The sequence below is a fragment of the Tympanuchus pallidicinctus genome, unplaced genomic scaffold (genome assembly GCF_026119805.1).
Source record: "Tympanuchus pallidicinctus isolate F22 unplaced genomic scaffold, pur_lepc_1.0 scaffold1, whole genome shotgun sequence".
Classification (NCBI taxonomy): Eukaryota; Metazoa; Chordata; class Aves; order Galliformes; family Phasianidae; genus Tympanuchus; species Tympanuchus pallidicinctus.
In genome coordinates, this window is record NW_026294618.1 from 74,697,234 (window position 1) to 74,719,948 (window position 22,715).

A 22,715-nucleotide genomic window follows, 5' to 3' on the forward strand; every position below is an offset into this window, starting at 1 on the left:
TGGAGCCGTGTCGGGTGAGGTTCTGGTTGGGGATTAGAAAAAAGTTCTTCAGCAGAATTAGGCCAGATGTTTGGGCTCTGGAGTGGGGCTCCCCAGGGTGGTGATTCTGGCCTTAGGCGTGCTGAAGTTCAAGGAGTGTTTGAAATTCAGAGTTCCTGTATAGAGCCAAGAGATGGAGTCAGTGATGCTTGTGTGTTCCTTCCAACTTGGTATACTCTATGATTCTGTGCTTACATCTTTAGTCATTTAGATTTATTTCAGAGCAGAATATGCACTCTAAAATACAGAGTATTCAACAAGCATGTTGTACTTTTTTTTCAGCAGAATAATTCATTCCTTCATGTCAGTACATCACCTTGTATTTCATCAAAAGCAGCTGTGCTGTGTTTTACTGAAACTGATCTGAAGTCTTAGGAGTTGTAGCCTGTCTTTTTTCTTTTCAATTTTTTTTCCAAATCCCACATACACATTAAATGTTGCATATTGATACTATGATGATGTCATTCTTAGTAATTAAGAAAGATACAGAGTGACTTTCTAGAAAACTATGATCTATATGTATGATTTAAGTCTAGTATTATTCAACTAGCTATTATGCTTCAGGAAAATGAAATGGTAGAAATAAGGGTTGACTTGATGCACTGTATGCTATGTGAGTATTTCATCACTTTCTTTTAGAAGTCATTTGTTTGAGGGAAAGAAATAGCATGTTCCAAAATTCAGGTGGATATATTATAAGTGAAGAATAGTTACGAATATGTAATCCTCTAGGTTTGGCTTTGAATTCCTGTAAGTTAACCTAGAACTGTCAGACACCATTATTTCCACTTACATTAGTAAGCTTCAGGGCTAAATAGCTGAAGGGTCACTGTCTCTGTTTTATTGTTACATTTTTTTTCCAGTGTTCAGTAAAATTTGATCTGAATTAATTAAAATTTTAGCATACTACTTCTATATGCTTTTTGTGTTATGCTTTGATTTTTCAGTGCGAAAGTACTGTCTGAACTTGGAATTAATTGAATATGTATACTTACAGTGGCAGTTGTCTTTTTGCTGGTGCAAAAGATAGTTGGGGGAATGCTGTTTTGTTGAAACCAATCTGTATAAGTACAGGTAAGGAGGTGTTAAATAGTTCTTCCATAGCTGCAAAAGTATTGCAACCAGGTGCTTATGACACTTTGATCACGTTAGCAAGTTCTGAAGACTAATCTGACTAATGGAAAGTTTCAAATACATGACCTCATGATAAATCAGTTCAAAATAACATACCAATTATTAAAGTAATTTAGTTGTATTTGGTTAACATTTTTATTATATTTCTAATTTATGCCTTTTCTTGCATTTCTTGGTGTATATTTTGTCTGTATAGCTACAGTTACTTTCAAGGAGAAAGTCCTACAGGGTTTAAATCTGTAGCTGGTTGAATTTCATCATTGCTGTGTTCTTGTTTATTTTGCAGGTGACGGCCATGTCTGAGAATGTTGCCATGTTAGAGGCTCAGGTAGAGAGAATTACAAGGGAAAAGAATTCTCTGGTTAACCAGTTAGAAGAATCACAACATCAGCTTGCATCTCACGAAATGGAGATGAACAAGGTAGGCACATTGCTTTACCTCGTTGTTGTGACTTGGAAGATGAGAGTTTTTGTTTCTCCATTTTTCTCTGTATTGGTAAAGAGCATGTGATTACAAACATAAACTCTTCTGAAGATTCCATGTAAAGTTTTACAGAAGAGAACTTCTGTGTCTTGTGATTCAAAAGTTAAGCTTCCTTTTTCACAGACTATGCAAATTCTGATTATAATTTGTATTAGGTATAAATAAGATGCATAGTATTCAACCCTGTCCTGTAATTACAGGTTTTCAAGTACTTGTAGAAATGCTTTGCAGTGTACTTCTTTACTAATTAATGTTGATGATAAGCATTCTACAAAGAAATATTTCTTCTATGTAAGAATTACTGTTTAAAATATATATTAGATCTGTTTTATATACATACAGTATAAAAAAATTATATGCAAATCAGGTCTGTCTGTATTGGTTTGGGGTGCTCTATACTGCACAATTCTCAACCCATTAGAGCCTTAATGTTATGACATGAGAAATAAAAAAAAAAAACGCAGTCTGAAGCTTATAATGGGGAATGATAGCTTGTTACAGCAGTTATTTTTTTATCGTAGGAATTAATTCAACTTCATGAAGATGAGGGGATGCTAATTTCATATAGAATAGACAATCTGCAGATGAAAATTTGTTACGACCTTTTGAAATGTTTGTGGCTGCTCGGTAACCCTACAGCCAGTACTTAATTGCAAGATTTTTGGGGAACAATTTGTTCTTCAGGCCTCCACTTCCACTGGGGAGATTGTCAGCTGTTTGTCTTCCTCAGTGGCCGATTCTGCTACAAATAGGTGAAAGTTATGCAGAAAATTTACAGCAAAGAGCCCATCAAATGCACTAGAAAACTTAATTCAAATTCAACTCAAAGAAATAAAGGTCATTTTAAGATTGTAAAAATGATCTGTTTTACCTCTTCTGATACATGAAAGTTTTGCTTTTCTGGACCAGATTTGTGGATGGCTGTAGTGCTACTTTTGAGGGTGGGGTAGTAAGGGATGGAAGCAATACATCCAAATATGTACTGATTTGGGTTGACTGATTTTATAGCCTGCTGATTTGAACCAGCATGATTTGAACCAATCTCCTGAGAGAGGTAATTTTGTGCTCCTAGTCTCTGCTTGAGTTAAAATTGATGCAAAGCTGAATAGGTGATTCCTTTGCAATAGGCAATGCTGTGTTTTCATTGCACTGTCATGAGAGACTGGAAAAGTGTGTTCATGTTCCTGAGCTCAACTAAAAATTCTGGAGGAAAGTCCTAATGTTGAGCTCCTGGGACAGCGTGCATCGTCATGACTGCTTTCATTGGTTGTATAATGTTTGCATCCCCTTGTGCATCTGATTCATTTCCAAGCTTGGTTTGCTATTAATAAAAACACTAAATTTTGATTTCTCTGGAATTCTTTTTCAACCTTCATTCTGAACTACTAGAAGGCTGGAAAATCAGTTATTAGGACAGCACCATCTGCTGATCCTTCTGTGTTATTCAGTGTGTACTGTGTGCAGGGAAGCCAGAGGCAGGGATGGCTGCATGTTTTTTATTTTGCTTAGAGGAAGGAACAGGTCACAGTTTGTTCATTCTTAATATAAAGAATGGAGCCATTAGAAAAACAGGATTGGCGGTCTGTGCAGCTGCTGCTTAGGACTTTTCAGTTGCATGTCACATTTCAATGTTAAAAAAAAATAAAAATAAAAATAAAAATAAAAACAGATAAAAACCTATATCATTGTTTATAGTGTTTTGTAGTTTCCATCATCTGCAACAGGACTGAATTAGCAAGTTATCCTCCAAGAAAATGATCCTTTTTCCCTCTCATACTTCTAATTCATAAGTGATGCTGTATCTTAATGTCAGAACAGTTCTGTGAGGAAAAAAAATGTTGTTTTGGATAATAGTAAGATGTTATGACTCTAACGAGATCTAAAGAGGTGCCGTGGAGCTCTGATACAAGATAAATTCCTGCTCACATAATAGAAGACCTGTGTTTTTAAGTAGCATCAGAAGATGTGTTGGTACAGACTGGTTCTATGATTTCAGTGAGAACCAGAAGGGAAGGTTGACTATGAGAGGTTATCTCAGCATACCATAATAGGTAAAAACTAAAAAAGAATTAGGAGCGGTTCACCATGCAGTAAACAGGGGTGGGACAACTGCTAAGGGAATTAGGAGAGTCAGATGGGTTGTAAACCCCTGGAGTATTCAACCAGTGGGGAAGTGGGAGGAAATTTGTGCTGGGAAATAAGAAATATAAACTGTTGCAACTCTCTGCTCTGATGCACCTCTCTACTCTGAAGGTTGTTCACTTCTGCAAAAGCGTGAAATAAATTGTGATTCATAGCTAATTCTGCCTGAGCTGAGACTATTGGACACAAGCATTTCTCACAGTTCCTTTTGTTATTGGTTTTTTCATAAGGTGCCTGATGGTTGTTACTTACTTACTATGCATACTTACTTCCCCTGTACCTTTTTAAGAGTGAAAAAAATATGGAAATGAGAAGAGAGATGCGATTGAACGGTCAAAATGAATTTGTCTTGTAGAATGTGTGACTGGAAATTGCAAAGAAGTGCAGGGGGCCAGTAACATGTTAAAAATGTGCCTATTTAAGAAGCAAGTCTTGTGGAAGAGAATAAGCAGGGCAGGTGTGAGTTGGTAAGAAAATTCTAAGAGTAACTGTTCTCATTGGGGATTGTGAGGGAAAGCAATCTTGCATATTTTTTTGTTCTGTTTTTGTTTTGTTTTTGTTTTGTTCATTATTAAGATAAAATAAATAGCCACAAATTGGAGGTAATTAGCCAGGGAAAGTGAAAAGGAGACAGCTTCTCTGCTATCCTTCTCGGTTCCTAACAGATAAATTTAAGTAAAACCCATGAAGTCAAGAAATAGGAGAGTAATATTGTCACAGAGTAGTTACATGGGAGGGGTTAGCCTCCCTCAAGACTTCTGAAGTCAAGCTACCATTCCGATGTAAAAGCAACCTTTCAGATGTAAAAGCAATGAGGGGTTCAGATAGTGAACATCCCAATAGCACAGAATACTTGTTGATATTGTGGGAGTGATCTTTTATTTTTTTTCAAATGTTGCTTCAGTCCCTTTCTTTTGGCCCGTGCATATGGTAGAAATACGCATTTTTAAAGTAACTTATCTTTGACTTTTAGCAAGTCTATAGTGCTCTGATCTAACTTTGAAAATTAATGTATTAACATCTAAATGTTTTTTTCTTAACAGCAGAGAGTTGGCAAGACAAGAAACAGTCCTTACATAGGAGTATGATAGATTCTTTACTTCTAGGTTGTTCACATAGACTTTCTTGAGATTTCAAAAAGAATGGGAGAAGAATATAAAAGTGACAGTAGTTTAACAGTATTTAGTGGCACATATATTTACAACATAAATATTTATAGTTAGCAAAATCTTGATCCAAATATAATTGAATGTAGAAGGCTGTGCATATTTCAAAGTTAACCACTATATAGAGAATTCAGATCTGCTTTTTATGTAAAAAACATTTACCATATGTGGTCTTAAAATTTCTGTAAATTAAAATCTTGCGCTTAAATGACCTCTAGAGGGCACCAAAAGATCTCATTGCAAATCCTGGCTCTTCAAGCTACGGATCATGTTGTCTGTATAATCTAACAGGTGTGTGGAGAAATGCGCTATCAGTTGAATCAAACCAAAATGAAGAAGGATGAGGCAGAAAAGGAGCTCAGAGAGTACAGAACAAAAACTATAAGGCAGCTTGAAATTAAGGACCAGGTAAGAGATGATACTGCTGTAGCTTTGCAGTTATTGGAAGCCTAAATAGGGTTATTTCGGAAGTTGGAATGATTCATTTTTCTAATAGTGGTCATTTATTACTGTTAAATGGTTTCTGAATTAATGGCAACAAGCCAGCTATTACTGTTAAGTAAATACCTCTTGGTTATCTTATTCTTGTTTTCAGCCCTAATTTGTTAAGTTTTACGTAGTACTCATCCCATGCTTTCATACAGAATTACTTTAGCATATGAATTCATACAATGTACTTGAATTGTATATGCTGTATACATATGCTTATGCAGTCTTTTCTAACAAGTAAATCACATGTAACTAGGTATACATATAGCTTGACAAAACACTAAGAAGTCTTAAATATAAACTAACTGTACCAGGAAAAAAGAAGATCATTTGTCTTCCAGTTTCTTTAAAGATTCAAGTCTAATGAATGCTGGGCTTCATAGAAAAGTTTAAAAAACAAACTGTCTCTTATACTGTATACAAAAACCAGTATATGCTTTACAGGTGAAAAAAACATCCACTACAGTAAGGAATATTGTTAGGATAACATGCAACATACTTGGCAAACAGCTTAAACTGGTGTAGTCTGCATCTTTTGAAGTGCCCTTTTTGTCGAAGTTCTGTCCATTTTTCTTTAGGTATTCAAACTTCCAGTTATTCCTTCAAAATTGTGATTTTTTCATGAGAGTAAATTTCTTTTGAATACACAGAGGAGTGCATAAGATGCATGAAAGCATAATTTTTACATGGATTTTGTGCATAGAGCAGACTATCCAACAAGTTTTAAATCATTCTTTCACTTGTAAATAAGTGAGCAAATCAGCCCCTGTGTAAGAACGTACGTGGAAAAAAATGCAGTATTTCTAAAATTAAATTTTATTTACCAGTTGCCCAAAATGTACATGTAGACAATAAGTTTATTAACTTAAGTACAAGTTTGGACTGGAAAGGTTATTGATTCAAATTATAGTAAAAAAAAAGATACATAAAAAAAAGCTTAATTAGGTAAAATAACTCATTAATATGTATTGAAAAATCATATAGCTCAGAAGAGCAGGGGCCTTCCAAAGCCTTTTGTTTTCAGGCTTGTTTTTTCTGTGTGTTTTTTTTTTTTTTTTTTTTTTTTTTTTCTATCCTCCTGCATCCCTTAGGCCTGAGGACACTTTGAAAAACAAAAAGCAGGCTTGTCGTCTGTGCCTTGACAGATATCACAGATAAGAGAGTTGGCATAATCTTGGCATACAAATAAAACAGGATGTGTTTAATAGGATATCTGAAGAAGCAACTTGGATTTTAAATCCTGTTCTGTGACTTGCTTCAGGATTGCCTTTTGAACAAATTGCAGAATTGAACAACACATTCTAATCTCATGTATTGACATAATAGTATTTTATTCATTGTGGGAATGAGTATACTAAAACGTGGTAATTTGATATAATTACAGTAAGGTGATGGAGGGAGAATCCCTACCAGTAGAGATTAGAGTAATTCAGTAATTATGTAAATAACTATATTGTTCAAATACCATAGTTGGTTCCTTTGTAAAAGAAAAGTAGGAAAAAAAACAATGGAAAACAAACTTATTTTTTTTAAATACTGAGGCTCAGTGTCTGTTAGCTATTTCATTGGTGAGGCTCTAGTAATCAAGAAAGTTCTGTATAGGTCTTAATATTATTTAATGTGTTAAAAGTTGTGTTTTATTCCTTTTTTTTTTTTCTTCTTGTTTTAAAGCATAGCTTTACAAACATTGTCACTGCAAATTGTTTCATATAAGTAAAATGAAAACAGCTTAATCACACTTAGTGTATTTAAAGGTGAACCTAAGATGTTTTATCTTACATGGCACTAAATTGCAAACAGTAATTGTTCTTTGGTCTCTCAGCCATGACCTGACCTTCTGGCTAAGACAGAGTTGATACTTTCTTGGCCACCATCTGTTCATAACAAATACATATTTATATTTTAAAAGTTAAGAGATACTAGTGTACAAACAGTGCTGCTATGCATTTTTCTGTTTTAAAAGCAAATAATGTTATTTCGAATTCAATTTTGATATACTGAGAATGAGTTTCCTTGTTTCTTGAGATGTGCTTTTGTTTGTTAATTGTGTGGGTAAGTTCTAGTTTTGAAGATGTATCTGAGTTTGTATATAATGACTTTATAAAAAGGATTAATGCTATCCAGGTATGTCAGAAGAGTCAGAAACTCCTGTGTGTGCAATCTGAGATGATCAGGTATACATTTGGTAAAAGCTGATATTTAAAACATTCTTTGAAAATGAATTTGTATCATTTAGGAAAGTTAAAGGAAATTATATGTACGTAATATATAGTATTTTCCTCTTTTTTTCCAATATCTCTTTTCCTGTCTGTATCACTCAGTAAGGACTAATTTAGAATATTGGTGCTTTTGTGGGAATACCTGTAATTGACTTTGGACACGAATATATTTTAAAATAAAAATAAAGAACCGAAGAGCAATGCAACCTTTTAAATTGAATAACTATTTTGTAAAATCATCCATCATGATGTGATTAACCCTAGGATTGAGGGTGCAAGGGGCAAGGAAGAAGTATACCTCACGGTTTCTCAGCACGAAGACTGCATCTGTTCATCTGAGTCAGTATATTGTAAAGTAGCATAACCTACTGCCCTCTCTTTTTCTGTTTCAGCTCTCCTGTTGTGGTTGTGACTGTGATGAAATAAAATACTTAATGCTTTACTTTCTTAGGAACAAGCTTTTTAAAAAAAAAAAAAAAATAGTGCATTGCCTTCACAGCAGTAAACAGTGTCCACACTAGGGGTTGTAGTAGCACAACTATATCAGAAAGAAGTCACGCCCTAACCTAAATAGCTGTTATCAGAAGAAAAAATTGTGGCATGTTTGATACAGTAGGTCTTCACTTTTATGATACTTTTTCTGTGAATTTAGAAGCACTGCATGGGCTGATTTATGCATTTGTTGTAGAAATCATTTTTCTGAAAATTTGAAGTCATTGTTTCCTCAGATTAGCATCACTTATTCTTTTCTGCTCTGCAAAAAAAAAAAAAAAGTCTACTGTTAATTGCTTCCTGTCTCTTTATAAGTCATTTTTATTTGGTTTAGAAAATCTTGCAAGCTTCAGAAAACAGTTTGTAGTCTTGGTTTATGTAATCCCAGCTAATTTGGGGATCTCTGTCAGAGTTCAGGAGTGTTTCACAACTGGTCTTCTTGTAATAAAGCACTGGAATATGTTAAACGCGACTACAGAAAATCAGTCCTGTAAATTTTCTTTAAAAATTTTCTTTTAAAATGACGAAAACATTTTATGTAGGAATAAATCTTAGCCTTTAAGCTTAACCTACAAAAACAACAGGAGAACAACCTTTCAGTACTGTATTTAAAATTCAAATGTAATTTGAAGCTGAGGATAGCAGAATTCTCTTTCATGCCTTGTAGGTGAAAGAACAAAAACCTCCAGAAATATTACACCAGAAAAACCCAAGATTTTTTACGAGCTGTGGTATGTAAGTTTCTGAGCCCAAATAAAAGATGATGGAGTCACTAATATGTGCAACCTATACATGTGGAAAGAGTTATACATAAGAAAATTTTTCTGTTGTATGACAGAACCTAAATGATGTCTCCATACACTATAGAATGAATGACAATTTTGCAGACAAATAAAAATCTGGCAAAATTGCAGTCCAAAAGCATTTTGCCAAAAGGTATTTTGGGAATGTTTATCTCATTTGTCATAAATCCATGATTTATAGTAACCTAATTTAGACATTATAAATGAAGAGATTACTGACTGTCTTCATCAAAAATAAAACAGGCCAAGAATTTGGGTATATATTCTGGAAACGCGTGAAGTGTGTCCAATACAAGACAAAATACAACCTCCTGAAGACACTGCTTCCCTCAGATGTCATCTTATGAATAGATATGAGCCATGCTTCAAAAGATGAAGTTTGTCACGGGCTGGGACGTTCACAATATCACCAGATGTTTTGAAACCCAATAGGATTGCAAGGCTTAGTACTCTGGTGAGGATGGATTAGAATTGTGTGTCAGAATTTAGAGCTGTTACAAGATTGCTCATTTTTATACTGACTCCATTAGTTAAAAGATTAGTTAAAAGATTCTCAGAAAGTTCTTTTTTTTAAAAGGAATTCTCTTGAGTTAGTAAGTGTATTCGAATGCTGTTTGGCAGGGAGGAAAAGAATGAAAATATTACAGACACCTTGAAATTCTTAAGGTTAGATTTTTTTTTTGTTTGAAAACAATGGTCTTGAGAGTAAGAAAAACCCACAAAATTGCTATTGGACAAGAAAGCCTTAAGAAAGAATGTGTGATAACCTTCTACCGTAACTAAAAGCCTTCTCATAAATCCTTCTTTTTGTTTTTTTTAATATTCCAAGTCCTAATCTCAAAATAGGTAAAGGAGAAGGGAGTAAAATGTTACTTCTTTATGGCTTGCTTACAAATTTACAGGAGGAAAATATTTTCGTAACTGGGTTTAGTAGCTCAACTCATGATTTTTCGAGTAAAAATGTTGATCTGGAACTCGACTGCATTTTACAAAGGAAGTGTCTAATTAAAGTTATGAAATATCTGCTGTTCTTGCTGTGCTATAGTGTTGCTTTCGTATGTCAACCATTCATTCCACAAGGATCACTGAGATCACCCTTCATTATACACTCTTAGTCCTGTTTTTGTGAGAAAAATACCTGAGGCTGGGAATCCCAGTAGTAGATTTGTTTTATTATTATTTTACTTTACTGGTCTGCTTCTCTGAAGCAGCTGGCCTGCTAAAAAGAGTGAGATGAGCTTTTTCAGCCCATGTTACTTATCAGAATTTTATTTCTCATAGCTGCCAATGACCCAAGTAATCTTGATCTATGCTCTATCACCTAGAGTGGTGTTACCATTTTAACACATGAAATTATTTATGTGCATTAAACATTATTCAAAGTAGTAAAAGCATTGCACAGCTTTTGGTTTACGTGTGCATATACTTAATGCTTACAGAAATGTTTTCTCAATTCTTTTTCTTCTTAGACTAGAGTAAGAGTGACTTTATCAATAGTCATTGTGTTAACAATCTGCTCTGAAGTAAAATAATGTTAAAGTCCCTGACTATCACTTTTCTATTGTCACTGTGTAGCTTTTCTTAATGCTATCTAGGAAGAGATAATCCCACATCAGTCACGTGGAAGATGTGTTTGAAAGGATAAATGAAGTTATTTTCGTCCTCTCCTGTTTCTCCACAGTGAAGGTGTAATCTTCCCATTTGTGTTTCTTATATGTACCCTGCTTTTCTGACAATTTCTTTTCAGTGAGCAAACCATCTTCTCCCCACCAACCCTCAACACCCACAGCTGCAGTCCATTTAAAAATACACCTTGTTCCCCTATGGTACAAAATCATTTTCTTATCTCTACTGGTGGCTGCTGAGATAATCTCTATTACGGCAGCGTTGTCTGTTAAAATGTTGCAGTAGTGATCTCCAAGGGTTTGAAAGTTTTGTTCCTGAAATAGCATTGTGGTTCAAATATTTTCAAGAAAATAATGTGGTAAAATCCTTGTATAAGATATTTATTCCTTCCTGTTTTGCAAGGTATTTATCCACAGTATGCAGGGGCCATATTGTTCTTTGAAAGTTTGCACAAGGACAGACATGTTAAAGTACTGCTTAATTTAAAAATGGTGCGTGCATATTCATAAATATGTACTTAGCAACACAGATCTTGTCTTTCATTTTTTTTCTTGCCCCAGCTGCACATAACTAACAATTACAAATAGAAAGTTTGCTTTCATTAGATTTAAAAATGTCTTTAAGATCATCCCACCTCCATACTATTCCCTGTTCTTTCTCTGCCTCTCTTCTAGCGAGCTGCAGACCCTCATCTCTGTTAATTCTTGATCATTTTGCAAGCAGAAGGTTTGCTCCTGGCTTTTGCATAGGTGATGGCTCTGGTCTTGAAGTTTTGCCCTTTATTATGTTGAAAAGGTGCCACACTACTGCCAGATGCCATTATGTTTCTTTGCACTTTAAGTGGTAACGTGGCCACAAAACTACATGCACCTGAGGACTGCAAGACTTCCACTAGATAAGGCTAGAATAATATCTGTCCAACAAATTGCAGTCTTTAATATTATCTAGATTAAACCCTTGCTTTTCTCTATGGTGTTTGGAGGTCCATAGATTTGTGAACTGCTGGTGGGGAAAAGGAACTCTGTGCGTTTATTGGAGATACCTCTGTGCTTCTGCTCACGTTTGTCACCTTTCACCGTCAGTACATGAGTGAGTCCTCAATTTCATTCCTAACTTGAGATTTATGTTTTGGACTAAATGATTTGTGGAAATTTGGATTGTTCTGTGTTTGTAGAGAATTGACTCTAGTTTAAAGAGGTGATCTTTGTGGACTCTTTTAAGCCTTGCTCATGTATTTATTGTAATTCATTGGTACACTGTCACAGGCTTTTAATCTCAAATATACTTCCAGAAAGGAATTTTCTCCTTTAAAACCAGATTTAGTTTTCAAAACTACATTGTATTCTAAAGCAGATTTAAATAGGAAACAGCAGTAATTCACATAGGATTCAAAAGGGAGAAAAACAGTGTTGGGACCTAGTGGAGGTTAACCTTGTGATGGCCCTAAGTCACGTTATGAAGTTGGATAGCTCTTCAGGTGCAATATGCTGTGTCAGATGGCCATGCCTGGGAGGTCTGAGGTTTAGGGACTGATCAGAACGTAGTTTTGCTTGATTGATATCAAGATTAGGATAGAAATGACTGCAAGTGACCCCTGCTGAATATGGGCTGCTAGTTTTCTCCAAGTAAAATACCTTGGAATCTTGCTGCAAAAAGTTTGCTCTTTCTTGTAACTTAAAAAAGAGAAAAAGAAACTGTGTGAGATAATTCTGTTTTTGATTAATTTGTATATAAATAAGTAAAGAAGGCAACATTGGTTGAGATAAGTTCTAAACAATGCAGAAATTCCTTGTTGCTGTCATATAGAATGGTTAAGTGCACTTGAATTACAATACTGATGGTACCTCTTAAAAGGAGCTTAATTTTAGCCTTACTCCTATACGCTAATTTCATTGTGTTGAAAAGCTGTTTTAGTAAGTGAAACAGAACATGGGAGCTTCAGGGCCTGTAAAGTTTTACTATATATTAATTTGAAACATATTTGATTTTGTGGTTGTTGATTGCCTTTTGGTGCAAATGCTGACAACCATAGTATTTATATTTCACTTTCTGTTACTGTGTCTTCATTCTTCTATTTCTTGGTTCTATTTTATGTCTTTTAATGTGTTAAAATGAAGGGAGTGAAATAGGAAACAAAGAAAAGAAAGTACTGCAAATTTGTGGAAATATCTTTCCCTCCAAAATTACAGTGCTGCAGAATTTGTGCTATGGCATAGTTAGTGCAGAATTGATTTTTTTTTTTTAGGTTATACTGTGTGATTTCATACCTGGTACGTAAGAATACTGGCATAACAGTGAATGTCATAAATCAATTATTAGCTCACTTGGTTTTAATATATTTTTTATTTGCTAAAAGGCTTCTCAAGTTGTTTTTACATTTTAATAGAGCATGAGTTTTTACCACAGTTTAATCATTCTCATTTATTTAATATAAAAAACAGCATTTGTCTTTTGTGTCAGCTTTGCTGCTATTTAAAATTCTGTGGAAAAACATCTGCTGGTTTAGAATTTTAAGTTCCATTTTTCTGCATACAATAGAATCAGCATCAGTACGAAAAGAATTAAGCAATTATTTAAATCTTCAATTTGGCTTGTTTTCAATCAAATTACTTCATTATTTAATTTTATCACTCTGTGGAGTTAAAGAGATGTCTAGTTAATTAAAAAATACGTTTTTACAAATACATGAGTATTCATAGGTGCAGATAATTTCAGATTATTAATGGGGAGAATATACGAAGATTTATCCAGTGTTTGAGAAATTCTCCTTTATTGCCTTTTTAGTAAGATGTATTAATGTCACTGAAAGAGCATCTCCAGTGCTATCCTAAAATGCATTGTGAAAATCAGAAGACAGTTTGTAAACACCTCATGAACTAATGAATGAGAAGAGGAATGCTTAGAATTCCAACTGTTTCAAGAAAGTACTACATGCTGCAAACATAAAATAGCTCAGATACTGAAAAAATATATATATGGGTATGTGTAAAAATTTTTACTGTGGTGTTATTTCATCAGTGTGTTAATTATTGTTAAATAAAACTTCCTTCTTTCAACTGAATTGGAGAGGGATGCAGAGTGGTGTTAATGTGCTCCTCTTACTACTTACTACTGTTGTTTCTCTTGCTGAGGTTCAGGCTGCCATCTTTCAATGGCAGAGTGCCTTTATCATACTTCTAAAAGTTTAGGCAGTGCAAAACAGATCAAATAATACTTTTAAAATTATGTGCAAAAGTAATAAGATTATTAAAGTTGGGGAGTTAGGCACCAGAAGTTGCCTGCTGCAATGTTCCAAGCTTAATGTAGTCTTGTTGTACGTATACGTTATGATAATTCTGTTTCTTGTTATACTGAAAATCTGTTTCAGATTTTCTTATACTCAAGATTGTCATCTGTCTCTTCTCAATTCTGTACTCCATCTCTTGTCTCTCACGTACATTCAAAAGTTAACTATTTTGAAGAAATACTATCTGATCATGTAAAAAGCTGCATTGTAAGTGATAGGCTCTGAGGGATCAAATTAATGCTGCATGAGAAGTGGAGTTGTCACTAAAATACTTCAGTCGGTGGTTTGGTCCTGCTTCTCCCTACAGTTATGCTAAGGCCTGGATAGCAGCTACAGAACTGCTTGCAGCTTGCCAGTAGAAAAAATAAGTACTAAAAGTAACACAAAAACTAGCCTGTATCTGACTAGTTTTGGAAAGGTTCCTAGGAGGTACAGTGAAGAAAACTCATTGATTATGGAGTTTTTCTGTGTTTTGAATTCTGATTACATTGTGATGAACTTGACTTGTGATATTTCTATATGGAGTTATGCATTTTTGAGTCTGACATTATTTGCGGGAGAGGGAAAGTTTTGTTTTTATTGATGTATGAAGAGATCTCGGGTTCAGAGGCTTTGTGTTTTTCAAGCCATTGTCTGAGTTCCTAAACTGGAGAAACATCTAGCATCAGGAACTGGGCTGTGAGTTTTCACATAATAATGCTTGGCTTCTACCAAGTTGTTTTTAATAACTGTTTCTTAAGAATTATTTAGTTAATGTATGCCTGGGTCAGACACCTCTGATTTGTGACTTGCTTGTTAGCACATCCTCTTGGGTGACAGTAGTTTCCTCCTGTCCTTTTCTTCTGAGATTGTCTGCTAGTTCTGCTGTGGCCACTTGCAGGTTAGAATTCCTGTTCCTCTCTTCACTTGCATTGTGATGACATCTAAATGCTGGTATTTAAAATATATTTGTGTGTACATACACACAAACACATGTATATGTCCCTGTATGTGTGTGGAAAGAAGCATCTGATTTGGAATGTTGTAGTTATTAATGAAAGGAGTGGAAGTAAAATTGGTCTTGAAAACCTGTGTTTGCTTCCCTGTTACTTCTTATGGAAGTCATAATCTCCCTTTGAGTCCTTAAAGATCCTGTTAAGGATTGTTGATTGAGAATTCATTTCTTTGAGTATGAATGCATATCCATGACAGCTGAAAGCTGTGGACAAATTTTAGGGTTGAGAACTGAAGGTTCAACGTCTGGCTGATAGAACATTTTCACCAGGGGTTATTCTGCTCTGAAGTTGCTTTCTTCTGTAGGTCTCTGTCAAAAGCTGAGTGAGGTCATTTAACTCGAGGGAGTGGTGAAAAGCCCTTCTGTCTACTGAGGCTTTTCCCTGTTGGAGTGGCGGTGAAGTGTACTGATGTTCACAAATGTGGTCATTCTTTCTCAAATGTACTTAATTGATTCTTTTCAACTAATTCATATTATTGTGGTTTTTTTGGTTTTTTTTTTTTTTTGAAAGAAATTTTTAAAGCAAATCTTAATGGTGTAATGAGTTGTTACAGTCTTTGAAGGAGAAGAAGACTAACGATCTTGCAAATATTTTCACTCACTTTGTATTCAAAATTGAAATTACTGATTTAGTTTGGGAGGTATCCTATATCATACAGGTGACATTCAAATTCTAATCAAAGCATCACAGAATCACAGAATACCAAGATTGGAAAAGACATACTTCATGAACCTTTGTTGACTGGTAAAAAGAACATCATGAAACCTATTCCTGGATGGAGAAATTGTGTTTATCTGCAACATCATAACATACTGGAAGAGATTTGAGTTAACATTTTCACAAGAGGAACAGAGACAACATTATTACAAAGATGCTTCAAGTGCAAATATTGGCACCGAATTACATTAATTTGTTCTTGTAGTTGTTTGAATGAATAATTTAATTAACTGAAGAAGATACTAAGGCTTGTCTACATGAGAAATCTATGACAAAATAAGTTATGGTATTGAAGTATAATAGCTATTCAGCACTGACTCCTTACATGAACAATTTTATTCTGTACTGCAAATGTCCTTTCACAATTTAGATGACTTAAAAATATGCAAGTTCTCCCTAGCTCCAACAGTGAATTAATATTTATGTAGGGAGTTTATGTAAGATAGCTACTACCTTAAAAAACATATATTGTTATTCTGTACTACATTGCCATCATTAGAACATCATTACAACCAAGTGTTGCATTATATTTCAAATGTATTCCTGCAGGTACTTGTATGTTATACATGGTCTCTATTCTGAGAATGTTTACAAAAATGTTTCACGTGTTGATGCTATGATTAAGTTGGCATTAGTTTGTCCAGGGTTTTTCACTGCAATCAAAGATGTTGGTCATACAACTTTCCTGCATGTGTGATAAATTAATGTACGCATTACCTAAATCAGGTTTACTTTCTTGGTTTAGTTGACATATAGAGACTTACAACGTAAAGAATATGACAGCATTAATCATGACCAGTGTTTAAGATTCAGTCATAAATAACTTGTTTTATAGCAGCAAAATCACTAAAATACCTTTATTCTCTTAACCTGATATTTTAAGAGTATGACGAGAGCTTGAGTCCCCTGCATTGTTATGTATGTAATAGATAGGGTAGGTGACTAGGTAAACAAGGAGATATCCTATGTCCGGCAGCATCTAAACACGGTCACTTCTGCTTTCTGGCTTTCTGATGTAGTGAGTTACAGATGCAAATATGGAAGCATTCACATGAGAAAACAAGAAAATGATTGTAACGTGGATCTCTTAAATATGCAAAGGCAGTAATATTGTGTATTAATACATTTTTGGTATTTGTATGATATGCATTTTGACTTTCCATGAGAATATAATGTCAAATATTTTAATTTACTTGTTTTGCAGCTTTTATATTCATATTGCTTTTGTTCTAAAGCAAAAATACATGTTAATTTTCAGGAGTTTTCATCACATTAAGATTTGCTGTCTTCTAATGTTTTTCCATGCATTTCTTAAATAAACTTTCTATGGTTCTACAATTTTCTAAGAAAATAGAAAAACTGGGATTAGAGCTGAATGGAAACAAGCAGCGTTTGGAACAAGCCCAGCAGGATGTGGCAGGAGCCAGAGAGGACTGCCTAAAACTGACAGAACTGCTGAGTAAATCTGAGCACCAACTGCACCTCACCAGGTACCCCTTATCCTATTACATGCTATAGTACCAATTTCATTCTGCTAATGTTTTTGCCACAGGCTTTCCCCACAGCTGATAGCTGCAGTCATTGCATGGGCAGCCCCCCAGACATATTAAAAGTGGAGACTTGAATGACTGAGTTATGAACTATAAGCAGCTAAAAATTAATTACTAGTGTGAAGCAAAGGCAATGTTTAACTCCAGTGGTGAGGTATCATACTCGTACCCTTTCCAGCTCTTTTTCCTGCCTGCAGCTACTTTCTTGTTCCTGTGTTTGGTGGGACAAGAATACTTTAAAATGTCATTTCAGACTGTAATGTACAGCAGCATCCTTAAGCGAAGGAATTTGCAGATTAACAATGTGAAGTTTATGCTAATATTCAGTATTCAGACAGTAATATTATTGTCTACACCTAGGAGAGAAACTCAAGAATGTGTAGAGGGTGTTGAAGTCACCTGTTCAGTGGTATGTGATGTTATTCATTACACGTTTCTAAAAAATAACAGAAGATTATCCTGCCAGTAAGTCATTTCAGCTTGAGTTTATTTTTTTTCCCTTTTGTCACACACAGCATTATTGTCTTACTGTTGGAAGGTTTTGGTTGTGTATGTGTTTGGCTTTTTCTCACTCCTCCCCTCTTGTCACCTGAAAACTGAGTATCTGGATAGAAATCTGAAGGCTTTTACTCAGTCCTTAATCAAAAAGTTGAGTTAATTTAAATTTTACATGGGAGGGGAAAAAACCCTCAGATTTTTATCACTTAACAGAATGTCTGTATGTTCATCCAAGTCTTGTACTCTTTGGGTTTATGAAAATTCTGCCATTGAGTCAATGGAAATAAAATAGAGCTTCATCTAAACTATTAAATTCAATGAATCAATTTTTTATTCAGCTCCATTTCTGTGTAATTCAGAGCACGGTAGTTTAACAGATGGAAGAAAGTACCACTCTAACAGCCTGTATTTAGAGAAAAAATATGCTAGAGGTTAATGAACTTGAAAAAAGTTTTGGGTGAGTTGTTAAGATATCTAAAGTTTTGATTTAGCAGAACTTTATTAATAATGATTTGTTGTGATAGTTAACCAAATGGCTTACCACGCTCCTTTTAGCACAGGGCTGATTATATGCAATAAAACTCTGGATGTCTTGGAGGAAGTCTGATAGCCAATGAATTTTTGTGGAAGTACATGGCTTGTGAAAATCAGCACTATTTAATGCTTTTACATGTGTGGCACCTCTGGGAAGGTGTAACATACAGATGACTTAGATATCTTTACAGTCTATGGTGTCAAACTCAGGAATTCTGTGAGCTGCAAATCAGTGGAGCCTGGGAGCAGTGTTTGGAGCAAGTAATGACCTATGCTGGCCCTGTTCTTACAGTCTTTAGTAGACATCTGCTTTTAACTGCTTTTTGAGACAGGCAGTGAATTAGTACAGCTTCTTTGTTTGACTGAGTGTGGCCACTCTTCTGAGATGTCCTAATCTTTGATAATTTTTTATACGTCATGTTTATATTATGTTTTCTGATTGCAAGTATACGTTTTAGGTATGGAAATGTTTCTATGCTGGCATATGATCATAAGATGTGTACATTAATGCTTGGGAAATCGAGTTACATGAAGGAAAAATATTTGAATCAAATTCTATAATACTACTTAGGTTTTTTTAATATTCTCTTTATCTTCTTTCCGGGAATACAGTAGGTGATGCTAATGTCACAAGTGGTGGTTGAAGGATGAGATATATATTGCTTCTGAACTATTACAACCTGGTCCCTGCATAGCTATATTGGTAGCACAGGGTTGGAGATGTTTTCTTGCTGTCTTCTGTTTTCCCCAAGTCACAGTGGAAAAGATACCCAACTCAAGTTGCATTTTTCCTCAGCCTGTACTCTCCTTCTCAGATCACCTCTAGTGGAACAAGCTTACTGTACTAGTGAAGGGTCAAGATTTGCAAGAATGGCATTACAGTTCTGTGTTGTAAAGGCCAGTGTGTTTTTAATGTGTGGTACATCCATAGTTGTCATGTGGACTTGATTCACTTGCAGTCTGTCCTCCATTCTTTTTTCCCTTCACCTGAAAGGGCAGTTGTGCCAGAGATAATACCCACTTGAAGGGTAGTGGTAAATCGCAATCCTATGGGGCTTGTGGAATTGTTCACTGGCATTTGCCAAGGAAAACAGATTTTAAGCTCTAGAGTCCTCCCTGTGGGAGGTCGCTACAGAAATTGCACTGATTCAGTGCATCTCTTGGGTATTCTGGCCTTGGCCTCGTCTTACTGATTTCCCTGTTTTCAGGACAGAACCAGCTGGTCAACTGCAAGTCTCCTCTAAAAGCTGAACTTGAGGGAGTCCCGTACTGCTGTTATATCGTTGTGGATGATGTTTCTGTTGCCTTGCATGAACATTCTTTGTTCTGGCAAAAATTATATATAGCTGAGGAGTTACAGAAAGAATTTTTTGCTTTGTATCACTTAGTAAATTACTAATGAAGAAAGCTCTTTACTAATCCACTAATTCTAAGCTTGGATATTGTAAATAAATAGAATAATAAAATGAATACAAGAGCTTTAGATTTTAGGATACAAACATGAGACAGTAAAGATCATATGAATGGATTAAATGAGAAAGAGCATACAAACTATGTCTTAGTGAGAAAAAAAGTGCTCTGCAGAGCTGTACTCTTGTTCAGGAGTCCCACTTCTTTTCTTGCATCCCAGTTTTCAAACCCCGTTGATTGATTAACTGCTAAACAGCTTCTAAGTTAACAAAATGTACTTGTTAAAAAAATCAAGAAAGAGGTTACAATTAGCTATTCTAAACCATTGCACAGAGTTTAAATTTGCCTTTTCCTGTCACCTTTGTTTCTGGAGCAATATGTTGCTTAGAAATCTTTGCTATTAACATGCCTTCCTACTATTGAATCTAGTTAGTAATTCTAACATGTATGTTTTCAAATAACTGGGAAAATATGGAACCTTTGAATGCAGTTTCAGTTGTCAGTTGTAATTTTGTAGATGTCACCGTGTTATGAATCTGACCATACTTGCATAACTTTTCTGTAGTTTTGTTAACCCTACTTTTGACTTTTGTATTTACTTACAGTAGTTTCCTTAGTAGAAAAATCTTCTGAATTTACTTCTAAAGCCAATTTTAAGTTCTTACTTTGACATGATTGGGTCTTGCTGATTAAGCTTATCTGAATCTGTTCCTCAAGGCATATAAAACATACAGATCTATTTTTCTTGGCTCATGAGAGAGTGATTGTTAAAAATCATGTTGGTATGCTAGTGGAAGAGATCACATGAAAGATGCAAGACCCTAACAGCTTGCAAAGATTTTAGCATGTCATCTAATTTAATAAAAACTTTCACTATTCCAGTGTAATGCAATCATCATTAAAAAGCCTTTCCTCTTTTTGTTACAAAACAAGTCAGAATTTATTACTTGCTTTGGTTTGTCAGATGTAGTTCTTCTTTTCATATGCCAGAACAGTTAAATCTTAAGAGTTGGAGGAATCACAGAATTTCAAAATTGAACTTTTTCGGTGTCATCATGTGTTTTCTCAGACATGGACATAGGTAGAGGGCTCAAGATACACTTGGATGTAATGCCATCTAAAATTGAACGGGAGATGTGATTGAATAGAATTGGAGCAGATTTTTTATTTATTATTTACTATCATTGTTTGCATATAGAAAATGTTACAAATAGTACTGAATGGCTACTAGGTGAAGAAAAGTTTCTTACTCAGATAACTGAGCTTCTCTGTTCAGTTAAATGTGATGTGTCAGGGTAAATGAATGCCTGTGCCACTTCCTTGAACAATAAAGGTGGACAAGGGGATGTCGTTTTTCTTCTTTTCAGTTATGTGATATTTCTTTTCTCCCTCATTTTCACAAATCAGATGTTATCTAGAAAGTAGTGTATCAGAGACTGTGGTATTCGGGACTAAAGTGGATTTCAGTAGTGCCTTCCTACTACGCGCAGATCTGCCTAGCAGCCTTTTGTTAATTTCAGAAACACCATTAACTCTAATTGTAGTGCATGTATAATAAATAAAGCACATAAATCTATCATTCCACATCCAGGTTCCTGTGGCATTATCTAGTCACAACTTTGCTGTTCTGCTTTGTGTTGTCACCAGCATTCCTTATTAGAATTGCTAGAATTGATGTGTACCTGAGCATCAGATTTCCCATTTAATCTATACTATTAAATTCTAAAATAGAAATTAACTTCTTGATTTGTAGGATTTAGTTCTACATAGTCAGCAAGGTACTTGCACAATGCCTGATATTATCTGTTGCGTTTGGGTGTTTGTTGTTGTTTCAGTTTTTTCTCTAGGAGACGGTAGTTAGCAGCACACTTTCTCCAACAGTTTTAGCACATCACAAAGAGTCCATTGACTCTGCTGGAAAGAAGATAACAGTCAAAGAAATGTTGTTGCTAATATTAAACGACTGAGATTCTGTTCTACGTTCCCAGAGTGGCTGACTGACAAAAGGATCAATAGCACTTATACTGGGGAGGAGGGAAAGGGGAAAAGCAGAAATGAAATGTAAGCAGTGATTGATTTCAATTTTATTTTATTTTTTACATTTGCTAATTTTACAGAAAACCATTATTTTAAGATGCAGGGGGGAGTGGTAACACGAAACAACTCCGGTAACTAATAAACTTTTTAGATCTTGCTTCGTATGTTTACTTTTCATTAAATTTAGGGACGGTTGCAACTGTGTTGTTGCGATTCAGTCAACATTTATTTCTATCTGTTTTTCATATACAAAGGCATTGGGATGCCAGAAAATAAACTGTTAACGGAGAATTAACTTCTTTGGCATGCTTTCATACTTGTCTTCCAAATTAAAGAAAATGAAATGGGCAGAAGCAGAGTGTAGATTACCTCCTTTTTGTCAAAAATGGTGGGAATTTGAAAATTAATAATAAAAAAGGGAACAGATGCAGTAACATGCCAGAGGGAGATTAATGTGGAGAGTAAAATCTGTGAGCAACAAAACTGAAGCAAACTGAATCAGTGGGAGGTGGTTGTACAATCAAAATCAGGATAAAAGAGAAATTACAAACAACCCTGCACTTGTCAAAGTAGTAGTAATGAAATCCTGACTCTGCCAGCAGCGAGAACCTGTGTTAGCACTTTGGGGTAAGGCCGGGAGCCGGGTGCCAGGTAGGAGGGCAGCGCGAGGCTGCTGGGCAGCAGCCATCGCGTGTGGAACAGATGGCAGGGAAAGCTGGCCGGGGAGGGGCTCCTTAGCAGAACTAATCAGACAGTAACAGATAGGGCAGCTGGGAGGACTGACCACCGAGAGGCAAGCGGCGGGGTAGCCGCAGCCTTCCGCGATGTGTGCAGTGGTGTGCCCGTTGGTCCGAGATAAGACCTTGCAATGTCTTTCTAGGCAGAAGCTGCACAAACTTCGGGGCGAACAGAGCGCCTGGCCGCCGCTCGCGCTGATGGGAGACATGAGCTGGCTGCCTGGCCTTGTGCAGCCTCCTGAGCCTCCGGCCCAGCCCCGCGAGGTGCATCTGGCTGCCCGTGCCCTGCACAAGTGTTGTTTGCTCTCCCCCTGTCCCACAATATAAGGATGTGTGGGGTTGCATTTTGTTGTGGTG

At 35.5% G+C, this 22,715-nt stretch overlaps 1 protein-coding gene across 3 annotated transcripts in view; it reads left to right on the plus strand.

Annotated features, from left to right (window-relative positions):
- SDCCAG8 (SHH signaling and ciliogenesis regulator SDCCAG8) overlaps window positions 1-22,715 on the plus strand; it is a 99,917-nt gene that overhangs the window by 20,367 nt on the left and 56,835 nt on the right. For all 3 annotated transcript variants that reach the window (XM_052695703.1, XM_052695693.1, XM_052695687.1), the window contains exons 11-13: window positions 1,460-1,594; window positions 5,257-5,373; window positions 16,940-17,082. In XM_052695703.1, the coding sequence (XP_052551663.1) occupies window positions 1,460-1,594; window positions 5,257-5,373; window positions 16,940-17,082 (395 nt within the window). The remainder of the gene's footprint in view (window positions 1-1,459; window positions 1,595-5,256; window positions 5,374-16,939; window positions 17,083-22,715) is intronic.